At 36.3% G+C, this 15,562-nt stretch overlaps 2 protein-coding genes across 2 annotated transcripts; both read right to left on the reverse strand.

The window, feature by feature from the left end:
- LOC144442042 (lipoxygenase homology domain-containing protein 1-like) lies at positions 1 to 5,495 on the reverse strand. The gene is made up of 8 exons (XM_078131313.1): positions 5,441 to 5,495; positions 3,497 to 3,660; positions 2,575 to 2,664; positions 2,112 to 2,241; positions 1,616 to 1,779; positions 1,034 to 1,112; positions 551 to 623; positions 1 to 115 (listed from the first exon to the last, which is right to left on the reverse strand). Exons 1-8 carry the CDS (start codon positions 5,493 to 5,495, stop codon positions 1 to 3), a joined length of 870 nt encoding a protein of 289 aa, XP_077987439.1.
- Positions 5,496 to 11,083: 5,588 nt separating this feature from the next.
- Positions 11,084 to 15,515, reverse strand: LOC144442043 (lipoxygenase homology domain-containing protein 1-like). Its single transcript, XM_078131315.1, has 6 exons — positions 15,426 to 15,515; positions 14,615 to 14,741; positions 14,028 to 14,188; positions 12,696 to 12,774; positions 11,935 to 12,010; positions 11,084 to 11,171 (listed from the first exon to the last, which is right to left on the reverse strand). The coding sequence occupies exons 1-6, from the start codon at positions 15,513 to 15,515 to the stop codon at positions 11,084 to 11,086; spliced, it is 621 nt and encodes a 206-aa protein (XP_077987441.1).
- Between the last annotated feature and the right edge of the window lie 47 nt (positions 15,516 to 15,562).

The raw sequence follows: 15,562 nt of genomic DNA on the forward strand, positions 1-15,562 counted from the left end.
TTATTCCTCGTCCTCTTCGTCGTCATCATCTTCACCCGAGTCACTATCATCAAAGACACCGCTTCTTGTGAGTTCACGTGTCGTGACCCCGTCACCTCTCTCTTTGCACAGCCACCTGGAAAACAAGTCAACAAAGTAGAAGTTACAAATCTGTGTATTTGTGTCTTGCCACCTGCGAATTTCCAGCTTCAGCAGGGTTTAAAGTTCGTTAATAATTTCCACTCATTTCCTCTACTCCTGACTACCTACTAACTACTAATATACGTGTCTGTCTGTGAATGTGTGTGTGTGTGTGTGTGTGTGTGTGTGTCGCCGTGTGTCGCCGTCTCCCTTTCCTATCTCTCCTTCTCTCTCATCTCCCCTTTCACTCTCTCATCCCCTTTGCCTCCCCTATCTGTCACCCATCTGTCTTCCCCTCGATCCCCTCTTCCCTTTCTCACTTCTGTATCCCCTTTTTAACACATACCCATTCCTAACAAATCAAGCATTTATTAATGAGAGGGGAGAGAGAGGGGGGAGAGGACTAACTAAAACAAAACGGAATACTTACGAGTCACAGGAAAAGAAGTATGATGGTCCACCTTCCACTTTCACCAAAATATGCTGCAACAGCCAACCTTCCTCTGTGGAGACAAATAACAAACTGAGGATAATGTCTTGGTAAATTATTATACAAACTATACTGTGTTACTTGCATAAACAGTTCTTTGCAAACCTCTAAAATTGTTCAAAGCTGGTATTGTCAAAAACCTGGGTCTTTGATTTCATGGCCAGATAGTCGATATTTTGTTCAGCTATGTAATTATGCATAACTGTGGTTAATTATGCAGCGTTTGGTAGGCATTTAATCTTGTCTTTCAGTTGACTCAAACAATTCTTCATATGTTTGTCACTGAATGCCCGGAAAGTGGTCGGTTAACAGTCACTTTTCGTCTCCTCTTAGATAGTTTTGTTCATGTGTATCTCGCGTGACTGATTTTCACAAACAGAGGACGGCTTACATCGCATGACCACAATTCGAATGTCTACTCACTTCTACTTTCTCCGTCATGGCCAATTTCAATGCCGGTGATAGGCCCAAGATCAACTGCTTCAATAAAGAATCTTGCCGTCTGCAAAAAAATGAAACACCACAAATAAGATCAATTACTAAACATTAATTGATATTTGAATTGTCGCATTTGAACTTCAACCGAATGTTAGTTAATTCTTATACATCGAACGTGTTTGTTGTTCTGAATAATTGGTTCGCCTGCGAATGCACAGCATGAAACAGAAAGTCGTCTGGCTACCCCCCCCCCCAAAAAAAAAAAAAAAAAAACGTACTAATTTTCCTACATTTCATTGTCTGGCAGAGAAAAATGTAAATGTTATTTGAACGGTGCTGATCACCTAAAAAGGTAGCTCGCACAGAGAAAAATGTTACAATGTTGGTGAGATTCTTATCACGCCAAATGTTAACATGTACCAGTGTTACTAACTTGCCTGAGTCAGAGAAATGATGGATGGACGTGTAGCAATGGCGGGAAGACTTTTGTCGAGTCAGGCGACGTTATGTTTAGGTTAACTTGTATCTATTGCATTAGTGAAAACAAAAAATCCAAATAACACCCACCCTTCCTTTCTTCAACTGGTCTTCTCTTTCATCCAGAAAGTTATGAGCACCTAGGAGTCTAGCTCCAGTGTTACTCTTTTCTCCCGTCAACATAATCTTGACGTGGGCTTTTGTGCCAGATCCTTTCTCTCTACCAGTTTTTACCTGCAGCTCATATTTCTTCACTGTGAAACAGAAAAACAGCGCTTGGTAAACAAACAATCAAAAACATTGAGTCAAGCCTTTCTTGTTCAGTAATGAAGAGAATTCTATTTTACAAAATATTTGCATATTGATTAGTTAATTTGCATAATATATAGCTTTTGGGTTTCTTTCTGAAACACATTGACAATTTTATCGATTTGGCGATTTGCATAAAGTGTCATTTTTGGCCAATACATCTAACCAAGTTGTATTACTGTAACATTTTTCTTACTGCATCTCAAAGAACTATGACTGTCTGAAAATTATAGGAAGGGGATGGGGTGTAAGTCACGTGTCTGGTTCGATTTCTTACCGGGCGCAGGTTCTTCTCCGGGTACCAGGGCGGGAAGTTCTCTGACAAATTGTTTGTCGTCTTCATTTGGTGACAGGAAACGATCACATTTGAAAAGTGTCATTCCAGCCGTCATATTCATCATTGTAATCTGAAAATTAAAACATTTCTTAACGAACAAATCGTTCTTTGCTTATCTTCAGTACAAAAATTTAACTTCTAATGTTTAAAAATTGTACAAATTAATTTCCTATGGATTTCCATATCAAGTTGGAAAAGGCTGTTGTAACACGAGACATCACTCTCCCGTATCTGCATAGAAATCAATCGAAGTCATGACCTGTAAAACACAAAATAAATGCAAGCCTCGATTTCAACTCAAACGCCATGTCCATTAAAACCTGCCAAATGTCGAAACTTGTTACGGAGTATCCCCATCTGAGAAGAGGAAAACTTCACGTCAATCGTGATGTGTCTTTCATACCTGTTTTAGTTGCCAATCTGGACTGTCACCACTGTTGTCATGGCACACCCTCATTTTGTAAATTTTGCCGACATCTTTTGGAAGCTTAATCTGGAAAATGAAGAAGTGATAATTGAATCAGATACACTTGATATTGATGGTAAACGGTAAGGATTATCACAGAAAAGCAGATTGGATTTCGTTGCAAGCAGACAGGTGAGAAACGTCTTCGAGATGCAAGAATAAAAGATGACAAAATTCATAAAAAAAATAAATGTGTAAATTTGAAAATTAGAGATCTGCTACAGTCAAATATAATATTATTGGTCATTAAATCGGTCAATTCCAAGTGTATGTTATGCGCATGCGCATATTACGCACCCGCGACCTCCCGCGACCTCCGACTTACGGCGATGCGGCTTTAGATCATTAGAAGTCAGGTGCAGCTAAGGGAAGGTTTTTTTATTAATCAGATGTTGTTTCGGGCCAAAAATTATATTTTTAATAGAATCGCCTCCCAGAACAAATTCTGGGGAGGGTGTTAAGCTGTTCTTATGAAGTTATGTACCCTCCCACTGGTAGCGAAGGATATCTACCCTCCTCCCTTCCACTGGGTTTCAACTTGCCCGCCAGCCAACTGCCCACCCAGTATTGTGAATGATTTACCCGATTCCCACCAGGAAAACGTTTGTGTTTTCCACTACACCAACAATTCATAGTAGTAGCAATCCCCGCCCCTTCCCCCACAATTCCATGTCGTCCCCTACTGTAACAAAATCAGGACTTCCTCACCACAATTCTCCCTTGTTTGCTCCCCTCCCGCAAAGAACAGTTTTTCGTTTACTACACCTGAGAAGTGTTGCGTCAAGACTGTTTGAACACTTTTGTTTAGTGTAACATTCATTCATTTACAAGTTCATTTAATGAGTCTGAGATAACTTACTACAAAATCAGATGTTGTTCCGGCTTGAAACAGATCTCCACCTGGCTCGCCAAGCTGGATTTCTCCAGTATTGCCTTCGTCTCCATAGACATCAATGAGCACGTTACAGTTTGTTCCACTATCTCCGGTTGTTATACTCAGTTTCCATAGCAACCCATCGGCTTCTGAAATTGTACCAGCATCATCCCGAAATATCAGTATTTTAATCAACAAAGTATTTCAAAATCTTGAATCATCATAGTTTATATGTAATAATGAATACATTTGCCTTGGTTAGTTCTTAGCATCTTATTCATTCATTCATTCATTCATTCATTCATTCATTCATTCATTGGTAGTAACTTTAGTTTAGGCAGTTAATTTGCATTGGGTAGTTGCGATAGTGTGCGATGACGTCATCACCAGCTGATATAACTTATTGGAAATAGATAACGTTTTTGACAGGACAGATTTGACCTCAGTCTCGAATTATTGTTTTAATTTCTCACAACGTCAACTTAGAAATACAATATCTTTAAATTAGAATTAATTGGTTTATTTAGATTGTCAGAATGTAACCTGTTTTAAATTATTCACAGCTGACACATCTGATGTACATGCGATGACGTTTTCTGATTCGTAGTAGTTGACCTTAGCATAGTTGGTGGAGGGTCTATGACCTTAATAGGATCGAGTAGAATAACTTCCATCACCATCACCACCAGCCTATCCCCCACCCCCACCCCCACCCCCACCCCGTCCCATTGACTATTAAGAAATGTCGGTAAATTGCTATAGATATCAATGTGAATGTATGAGATTGATTCAACATTTTCCTAATATTACAATACCAGAGACTGATGACGTAACTCGATATTCAGATCATTTACATAATGATGAGTACAGGCAATAGATATAAATGTAACACTAAAGGTGATGATGAGTAATATGGCGTGTTGATGACGTCACAAAATGACACCATTATGACGTAAAAAATTGAGATAACAACACTGTTTTGATATTATGAATCAAAATAAGACAATTATAGTATGCATATGAATATGAAATACTAAATATACGAATGTGAATACGAATATGAAATAGTAGTATATCGTAACGTCTTAGATAGCTATTTAGTCCGTTATCTAAATTGTTTGTTTCATAGTTAGTTAGTTAGTTAGTTAGTTAGTTAGTTAGTTAGTTAGTTAGTTACTCCATTGTTTGTTTGTTTGTTCGATGCTTTTAGTTTGAAACTCGGATTTCGCTACACGTACAAGATGTCAGAATGACTTTCTACACCAAATGTACTGAAAATGTTGAAGAATAATGTACAATATTCATTGACAAATAAATATTCCATCTTAGTGCTTGCTTGTAAGCCTATACATTATTGATATGAAGTGTGCGTTTGTATTGTAATATATGTAACCTCGTTAAACCCCCAGAGTTTTTGTGGTAGTTCTTAAAGTTCACTCGAAATATTTAAGGTTGTTCTATCTAGTCTATTCACTTTTAACCAAAAAATAATGGTACAGTATTTCGTTAAGGTTGATATCAATGCAACAACACTTACTAACATTGCATGCACACGTTGTCAAGTTGGTCGAACCGATAATTACAGAGGGAGGAATGAACCAGCAAAAGTTTTTAAAGGGACAAAATGAGGTCGAATTGAGCCTAAAAAGTTAATTGACTGCAGACAAGTTTTAGGTCTTTTATTTATCAATTTGTAAGCATTGTCAACATGTTATTTATTCTGTGAGAATTCGAACACGTTTGTAGAGCAGTATGTTTATCGAATGTAGTGGTTGCGATATCTCTGTTATAACCTTCACGACCTGTTTACCGTTTACGTTATCTTGTCGTGTAACGTTTAGACAAAATTGCCTTTAAAATTATAAATATATATATTTTTTTTGGGGGGGGGGGATTTTTTTTTCAAACATAAGGTAGATTATTACTTACGCATAGACATGAATTGGTGACGGGCCGCAGCGGCAAACATCATAGGGGCTGCCATCTTGATTGTCGGTGGTAGAGACGAACAGAGCTGGTAAAATAGACAGGGGATGCACCCGAATGGCTATGGTGGAAAAGAGATGAGCTCGGGGTCTACTCTGTCCAAAGGATGTGTAGCACATTGACCCGATGTAAGTTATATTGATAAGAGTTTAATATTTAAATTGAATACCTTTGACACTAGGCCTGGCACCGTAGTTATCACTACAAGGTACCACCAGTACACCGCACCCAGACACTTTAAATGGTTAATTAGTCTTATGGTGTTTAATAGCATCGTCATCAAACTAAAGCTTGACTGTACACACTGCTGTTTTAAATCAATTTACATATCAAGAATTGAGGGTGTTCCTCAATCCGATATCAGACCCTTGATGAGAATAATCCAACTTGTGCGTGTCTGTGTCTGTACATAGACCCTACGTGTAGAGTCTATGGTTTGTGTCTGCGTCCGCGTCTGTCTGTGTGTCTCTGTGTGTGTGTGTGTCTGTCTGTCTGTCTGTCTGTCTGTCTGTCTGTCTGTCTGTGTCTGTGTTTGCATGTGCGCGTGTCTGTATGTGTTTCTGTCTGTGTCTGTGTCTGTGTCTGTCTGTGTCTGTGTCTGTGTCTGTATCTGTGTATGTGTCTGTATCTGTGTTTGTATATGTGCATGTATCTGTACATGTGTCTGTGTATGGTGCATGTTATCGCACTGCTGTTCTTACATTTGCTAACCTGATGCTAGTAGGATGGAAGTTAGTCACCGAGTTTGTGAAATCTTTCAGGTTAATTCTTTTTTGATACTATCCTATTTTCATCTAAGTTTGTACAGAAATGTTCAATTAATTCATCCTAGAAATCATTACGGATGAGTATTCAGGATTGAAAGCCTTCCAATAATTAAAAATTCAATAAAGCAACACATATCAGAAATAATTCGAAATACCCAATAAAATATTGGCCCGAAGTAAAGTATTTATCATCACTGAATAGTGACTAATTTACAATTCCGTATACACCTAATATTGTTTTTAATACGTCATTGGTTTACTATGATTTATAGATTGATGCATACATTACGGCTAATCAAAGTGTGAATTCTTAAAATATTAACCAGTATGTCCAGGCTGGCCCAAGTTAATCGTTCCCGTGATGTAAAAGCTTGTTGTTAACAGATTTTGATGTTTTATTATCAGTATCTATGCAGTTTCAAGTTCAAGGTAATTTTCTTTCTCAAATAGTGAGAAAGATATGCATACATAAATAGTCTTTCTAAATTGTTAGAAGATAATCTCACCTTGACCGCGTGATAGGTGAGGAACTTCGAATCTCCAAAATATGCGTCAACTCGTATAATGATGGTTATTTATCGTTAGATGTTCTCTGGTTACTTATTTGTGAACTGACGTACACTATACAATGACCCGACAATAACAACAGCATTGATAGCAGACAGCGGAAGTAGTGGTTAAGTTCATACGTCATTTCCGCCTAAGAGCAGAGACGTTTTGATCGACGTCTTCTCCCATCATGGTTAACATTCATATTTTTTATTAAAAATCGTTAAATCCCAGGGTGTCCTTTCCCTTTAACTGTGACCTCAACTGAGTACCTTTTGTTCTACAGTATACTCATCAATATCATTTATAAAGTCATCCCATTGTAGACAATAGTCTATAATTGTGCTAGGGTCGCTTCAGGGTTACTTGGCTAAGTTTGGTGAACTTTTGGTTAGGGTGAAACTAAACTTAAAATGACCTTAAATTAGTCATCTAAAAAGACGAAAACATCATTACACTATATTGTCAGGAGATATATTTATCTGGCTCCTGTTTTTCCAACCTATCACATCATCTCACCAAGACTTCAAAATAGGCTTGGTGGATGACGTCAGAGGGAGACGACTACGAAATGGTGTCTGATTGGATACAATGAAAAGTTTTGTATACGTCATTTTCATCCATAAAGGGATGGTTTTAGAAGTGGCAGGTTCAATTCCGCAAGAATTGTCCATCTCTCGTTTGGTATCATGATGCTAACCAGAATTAATATAAATCAAGAAATGGTCCCTTTTTGTTCTGTAACTTCTAAATGTGGCACAAATAGTAGATTTATATATTCATATGTTAAAGAGCTACTACATAAAAGCAGCTTTCCTAGCCCCGAGGTCATCAGAACATAATCTACCCTACACCCGACATAACGTGACTCTGGATGGGATGGGACACGTTTTACAAAATATATAATTTTACAAATTTAGCTTCACTTCAGATGTTCAATTTGAAGAATAACATTAAGCACGTGACTTTAAAAATATGTGATTAAAAATAAAAGGCGCATTCCTTTCAGATTCGTATCACAAATTATGACGGGAGATATATATTGTAATGAAAAATTCAACGATGAGTATTCGCAGTTACAACAGCTGCATATTGTAACACATTTGTTATCGGGTGTTGCTTCATGGATGACAAATGACAGGTAATGTGTGTGAACTTTAACCTCTGAGTTTACCCGTGTCAAAGGTCAATGTGTGATAGCAGAATTAGTTCATTGAAACTAGTCAATACTCAGCTTAAAGGCAATGTACCTGACAATTGTCACGTGACTCGGTCTTAGTATACTTGAGGGTACTGCCTGTAATCCCAGTACCCTGTTACACTGCAGTGGCCTGAGCTATAATGCATGACGTCATCACCATCATCATTATGGTATATACCATCTGTCAGTCGTCACCACCTGACACCACCCGATCATATCTGTCTAGAGGTGAAAGGTTAAAGTGTAGCTACACCTCAAATTTATTTGCTTATTAATGATATGCTTTGTTATTTATTTATTTATTTATCTATTTGATTTTTATCAGTTTTTGAATTGTAAAGCCTGAAATATGTACGCTATTATAATGGTACTTGAGGCTTGAGATACTTACAAGAGACAACCAAATAATGATGCTCCTCCATATGTGATGAACAGAGGAACCGTCATGAGCTATATTATATATTGTATGAGTAAAGCCATACATATTCACCAAAGAAGGGCGCCATCAAGGTTTTGAACCCGACAGCTGGAGTGTCTGATGATCGCAATATGCGTGAAACTCCGAGTTACACCCAAGAAAGAGTTCCAGTACTACCAAAACTATTACGCTCTGCCACTGCGGTATAGAGCACTGTCTTAGCAGATTGATACTCACCGAGTTATATATATATATATATATATATATATATATATATATATATATATATATATATATATATATATATATATATATATATATATATATATATATATATATATATATATATATATATATATATATATATATATATATATATATATATATATATATATATATATATATATATATATATATATATATATATATATATATATATATATATATATAATACACACAGGCAGACAGGCACGTGAAAGTGTCAATTTGTCAGGTCATAGAGGTCAATTTATCAGGTCATAGAGGTCAGTCATTCAAGTCGTAGAGGTCAATACGATCAGGTGATAGAGGTCACTTTACTAGGTCATAGAGGTCATTTTATCAGGTGATAGAGGACGCTTTATTAAGTCAGAGGTCATATGGGTCAGTTTATCAGGTCAGCTGATTAAGTAAAAAAAAAGAGATTGATTAATCAGGTCAGAAAATAAATTTATCAATAAAGTCACAGAGGTCAATTTATCAGGTCACAGAGGTCAATTTATCAGGTCACAGAGGTCAATTTATCAGGTCACAGAGGTCAACACTTTAAGTAATATGACGTTTAGCCATTTTGTTATTTTTTGACAGTTCACTCTGATAAATATGTAATGTCATACACGATTTGTCTTGTAAATCTTATATAATAAGTTTTTCAGTTTCAGTCGATGATAGATATAGTTATCAAATTGAAAGGCCTTCAAAAAGTGTTCTGTCACAGTTTAGTAGATTCCCATACTTGTAATTTGGCAGATTTTTTAGCCCTTTATAATGTGTGTATATACTAGCCATCTACGACTACGCGTGTCAGTTAACATTTGACCTTTCGAATCCACTAACTGAAAATATGCCAATGGCGATGTGATCTACAACGTATCTTGGATAAATTACAGAGGTGAATGAGAAGGTTTGAAGTGAATGTTAATGTCATACATAACAATAACATATTGGTAGGCTATTTTGCCACTTCCCTTCTCGTGCAGGGCTTTCCTCGTCCATGGCAACTACCGCAGTATGTGGTAACAACTTAAAATTTGGTGGGCTGGCTGACCTGTGTAAATTCTTGCTCATATTTGATCTGATATTTGGGCCTGAGTCAATACAATTTGGACTGCAGAGTTGTCGTCTCTGTAATCTTTGTCCCTTAACCTTTGACCTCAACTTCATATGAAGTGGGCTAAGAATATGACCTTTAAATCTTTGTGGACAACCTTTGTACTAGTTACAATTTGTGTCATAAAACCTGTCAAGGAGATATGGCCATTTTGCCCCACATATATTAGCAGTCATATTTGTAAATTGATTGTGGTACACAAGTACTCAGTTTATATTTCTTATTGATATTAATATGTTGTGAGAGGGAAGTATGACATAAAATTAATTAGTAAGTTATTCGACCATAAAATTGACAAACTCTGTATATGAATAAAAAATGTTCCAGCACTTCATTTATTAATGCAATTATTTTCTTATTTGAGTGAAATATGACATAAATTGGCCAAAAGAGGCGCCAAACATTACAAATATTAAGCCTGTAAGCACCGACAAAATTACTGATGTCACTACTCAATGTAAATTCAAGAAACATGTATAAAATTTGTTACTCGTGTGTTCCACGACGTCATCAATACTTCTGCTTGAAAAGACAACTACTGATTGGCTAGTTCAAAGTAACTTCTTTAAGACAGCTACTGATTGGCTAGTAACTCCGTTTATGAAAGAAAACTACTGATTGGCTGATGAGCTGCAATGGGATAGCCAATCAAAGCGTGCGAGTCCTATTTTGCTATCCAAAAGGCTCGAAAATGTTGGCAAATTGCACCAAATGCCAGCCTGTCGGGGAAAAGTAAATATTGCACATATGCGAATTTAAACTCGTTTGGATTTACAATTGGAAAACAAACACTGTTTATAGATTCATACATTCAGTTTTGTAATTGAGCTATTTCAGATGTAAAACAAACTGATCACTAAAATCTTAAATGACCATACGCCAAGAAAAAAAAAACGTTATGTTTCTCTCAATTCGTCGATGTGGATTGAAAAATTAGGCAAGTAAAAATTAAGTCTGATTTCAGGTTTAGTTTTAATTATTATGATATGTATTTATTTTTTTTAATCATCTAGAAAAATATACAATTTCATTTGCAGCTTTTTTGGGGAGGAGAGGTGTCCTGGCGACTATATATGTATATAGAATTTAACTTACAACAATTTTTGCAATAGCAATGCATACGACATTTGATGTCCAGATATGAAGTTTAAAACTTAGGCTATGAAACTCGGTTGAATGTTTTAGAAACATGAAAAGACAACTGCATCTAGTTCAGACTATTTCAGTTTGGGAAACTGACTTTTAGCAGCGTGACGTCAGAACTGAGCTTGTGACGTTTCATCTATTCATCATCGTCACCACTTTCTCCGTCATCGTCCACTTCCAGTTCGCGTTCAATAAGTCCGTCATCTTCGCCTTCATCCAGCCATCTAAAAAGGTGCACAACAAATAGTATAAGTCGATAATTAGATATCATGCCTGGGTAACCTAAGGAGTCTAGTCACTACGACTTGATGACGAGTAGTGACAAAACCAATGATGCAGACGTGAACAACAAAGGCATGAATTCTATATATTTTGTTCGAGCGCGTTCAACGTTGGCTTGTGTGATACGGAAGGAGCGCTAGCCTCATCGGGTTACTGGCTTCCTTCTCTGAAAAAATGACACAAAGTGTTGAACTGAAAATTTCACTTCCTGAGGATGTACTTATTTTGATTGCTTGAAAATAATTGACAGAAAGGCATTTTAGGACGAGTGAGGCACACTTTACTTTTGAGAACGGTGCAAGGAGTACTTAGACACGAGTCTTAGTGCACCCACTGATGGCACCTGCACCACAGACAAGTATCAAGATTCCTTGCCTGTGCCTGCACTGATAAATTACAACAATTGAATTTTTCCCTCTATCACAGGCAAGTAAGAAGACAGATTGATACTTATCTGTGCCTCGATGAAGAATTGAAAAGCAAGCTCAACCCGTTCTTGTTTGGGTATGTAGAACACATATCGAACGAAGCCAACGTGACCCGAGTTGACACAGACACCATACATGTGCTAACTTAAAGGTGATTATCATAATGTACGTGTATGTTAGCGAAAGTTGTTTCCGCAAGAAAAAGAATAAGAAAAAACTTTTGAGCGTAAAATTTAAATTTCACCAAACGTAGTCCCAGGATTTAGACTACACTTACTTTTTACAGTGGAAATAGTAAACTTTTTCTGTTGCTGGGTCAGTGATTTTGACTCGATCCAAGTGCCATCCAGCTCCTGGAAACAATGGAATGATACAATGGTAACTACTGTGTGTAGGTGTTAGGTACGACCACGACAGTTATTGATGTATTTTACATAGATAGCTACCAATGTAATCATGTATCCCTTCAATTGGGATTAACTTAAAAAGTACCAATCAGTGACGTCACCAGTATTCGTACAAAACTAGATCAAATAATCAAAGTGCCATTTGTGTGATGACGTCATCTACCATTGACGAAAGGTTTGATTGGTGGGTTTTTATTGTCGGCAGTATCGAATCACTTTGATATACTAATTATAAGTATGATCAGCTGCACGAATTTCATTACTTGTACTGTATATGCAAATTAGGTATTTAGCATGCAAGCCACACGCATGATGAAATACACGAAACATGATAGCATATCAATATAACTCCTGTGTTAGGTGACGTCATAACTTTCCATTGACAGATTAAATATATGTGTGACAGAACTAGCAAGTGTCAATTTGACTATGTAAACTATCATGTAACATCAGACAAGACGACATAATATCTGTTTAATAACACCTCGTTTTCATACGGTGATTGCTTAGATCGTGTCACGTGGTATGGACAAGTGACCCATAATGACCTCAATTAGCATAAAGCGTGGAACCATTCGTGTTCTATTTACTCCATTTTTTCGAATGTAAATATGATAATACTTATGCTTACCTGAACCTGCGCCATCATGACCTATAATAACCTTTGTGAGGTCCCCCATCGATACCGCCTTTACATCGAAATGATCCGTCTGTTATAAAAAATGAGATAACATATTTGAAAATTTTACGGGTAAAAAAAACAATGAAATGTATTGTTGTTCATATAGTCAATTTCAATCGATATCGCCAAAGTATATGTGGGATGTGGAAAAAAGACCACTCAAGTTGCTTGTTACAAACACCAAGTGGAAAAAAAGACCACTCAAGTTGCTTGTTACAGTTACTAGTAATTTGTTTTCAATCCGAAATTGTAATGAATCGATAAAAGTTTTCCTTCCACTCATATTGTAGTATCAAACCTAGAAAATGTATGTGATGACACAGACTAGTCTAGAGTCTATCCGCAGCTTCGGATCCTACTCCACGTCTAGATGAACAAGAAGTCGAGGTGAAATTTCAAATTTCAAGCAAAGCTGTTCACAAAGCAATTAACATGATGCTTGCTGTTTAAACAATCAGATAATACTGTCTAATAAAAAGTTGGTGTTTATCGTAGGCAGTTACATAATGGGCAAATATTTCTCGTCGTATCGTGATGCTATTTATACATTGTTTACATTATTCTAGCAGTTGGGAGTTTACTCATTTGCATGACCAATTTTGGTTTATTACTTCTCATTCCTCTAGACGTGGAGAAGAATTCAAAGTCACAGACAGCTCTTGACTACACACACACACACACACACACACACACACACACATACATACATACATACATACATACATACATACATACATACATACATACATACATACATACATACATACATACATACATACACACACATATTTTGACGATATTTGATGAAATCAACTGTACATACTATTTTGTTGTACTTGACCCCAAGTTTTGTAAATTGACATTTTATTCGATATCCAACATATATACCGTACGAAGGCCAAGTTATTGTCTTCGAACAGAAAATATGGATTGTATATCTTGGTCGTTCTACGTCACATCAACTCGTGTCTACGTCACTCATTCCGCGGTGCTCAAAATATGAATCAAAATGTTCCAAATCATTTTTCCTGATTTTTCCTAAGTTATGCCCGAGGAGGTATAATTATATTATTCCACACTATTTTCTTCATTCAGCCGGAAAATACCAGTGTTCTACCCGTCTATTGACTCGTCGTGACAAGGCCCCTTAGGACACTTGTATTTTCCTAATATTGGGAATAATATATAAATAGCAACAAAAATGTTGGTCACATTTTGTAGAAATCATAAAGAAATTTGTATTTTAAAGATTTGAGTTCATGTTTATTTCATAGTACTCACATTTGATCTTTCAAATTTCCTCAACTTATCCAGATAATTGTGGTCATCAAGGTTTCGCACTCCGGTATCTCCTCGTTCGCCAAATACAGTTATATATACATTTGCATTGGTTCCTGAACCGACTTTTTTACTTGTCTTCACGGACACATTGTATGTTAGTACTGTGAACGAGGACAGACAAAAATATATCAGTAAAAAACATTTTTTTTTTTTAAAAATAAATAACTGCACTACATTTAAGTCAGCCCCTTTTTATAAACTGAATGACCAGCCGTTGTGGGCGCTCTTCTCGTCTCTTTCCACAAAGGGGAGGGCTAATATAAGGATGCCTCGGCGACGTATTTGACAGTATATCACTTTTACTGAGCTGTATAACTAACGATTTGTCCAAGCACAGAATTTGTTAACAATTTTATCGTCCAGAATGTATCGTCCAGACGTTGAACGTTGCAGTACGTGCAGTACTCAACTTTCTATTCGAGAAAAATTCACTTTTTTTTAGATTTACCGACAAATTTCACTGAGTTTGAAACTTATTTTAGCGACTGTAAACAAGAGGCAGAATATACATATGAAAAAAAACTAACCTTCGGGTACGTCTTCACCTGGATGCGCTGCTGGCAGTTCTCTAATAATCTGTTCATCATCCTTATCAAGGGACAGCCATTGTCCACAGGCAAATTCGATTTCATCTTCTTCTCCTACAAATACTATCTGATGTTAAAAAGATACAGCTCATGGTGAATTCTCGCTTTATTCAGAAAAAGGTTTGAAACTGTCAGTGTATCGTAAAGTCTATGTTAAAGTGGCAATGTGGATGACAAATGGGTATTTATTTTGGATTTTTAATTCATAAAGCAATTATGTGTTTTCCTACTTGACAAAAAAATGTGAAACAACACATACCATGCTTGTAACTCAATAAATTATTTTTTTTTAAAAACACTAGAAAGTGTCTGAAAAGTTTGTTATTGTACGTACAATTTTTTTAATTTTTGCCAATTTATTTAGTTACACACACGTACATTGTATAGTTTCACATTTCTTTTGTCAAGTAGTAAAACACAGAGTTGTTTTATGAATTAAAAATCCAAAATAAATAATCATTTGTCATCCATACGACTACTTCAAAAGTTACCTTTAACTATTCACCTTGATATCATTGTAATACTATACTACAAATTCATCACCCCTATTAAATTTTAACTTGTATTGATTTTAGGTTATGAATAATGGGGAGAAAAGAACACTCACAGGTCAAAAGATTTATCATTTGGTGATCATGAGTGGCTGTGTAGATTTTTTTTACTCGTATAGTCAGTTATCGCAATGACGTGTGTGATTAATGATAGTCTAATTGTTATAAATGAGAAATTGACATCAATTAAGAATACTTACTTTATCTAAAAGCCAATCGGCAGAATCACCAGTATTATCATGCCACACTCTAATCTTGTAAATTTTACCAATGTCGTCAGGAACGTTCATCTAGATCACACACACAAACAAACAAAAAGAACGACAGCTGTTGATGA

This window comes from Glandiceps talaboti, chromosome 11, assembly GCF_964340395.1.
Source record: "Glandiceps talaboti chromosome 11, keGlaTala1.1, whole genome shotgun sequence".
Lineage (NCBI taxonomy): Eukaryota > Metazoa > Hemichordata > Enteropneusta > Spengelidae > Glandiceps > Glandiceps talaboti.

What these genes read in the sequence shown, in the direction of transcription:
- LOC144442042 (XM_078131313.1), bottom strand. Translation starts at nt 5,495, where the DNA reads ATGGCAGCCCCTATGATGTTTGCCGCTGCGGCCCGTCACCAATTCATG. An exon ending in TCACCAATTCATGTCTATGC is followed by an intron (nt 3,661 to 5,440) that starts GTAAGTAATAAT and finishes GTACAATTTCAG; the next exon opens with AAGCCGATGGGTTGCTATGG. An exon ending in GAACAACATCTGATTTTGTA is followed by an intron (nt 2,665 to 3,496) that starts GTAAGTTATCTC and finishes TTCATTTTCCAG; the next exon opens with ATTAAGCTTCCAAAAGATGT.
- LOC144442043 (XM_078131315.1), bottom strand. Translation starts at nt 15,515, where the DNA reads ATGAACGTTCCTGACGACATTGGTAAAATTTACAAGATTAGAGTGTGG. An exon ending in CCGATTGGCTTTTAGATAAA is followed by an intron (nt 14,742 to 15,425) that starts GTAAGTATTCTT and finishes TTTTAACATCAG; the next exon opens with ATAGTATTTGTAGGAGAAGA. An exon ending in TCATGATGGCGCAGGTTCAG is followed by an intron (nt 12,011 to 12,695) that starts GTAAGCATAAGT and finishes CATTGTTTCCAG; the next exon opens with GAGCTGGATGGCACTTGGAT.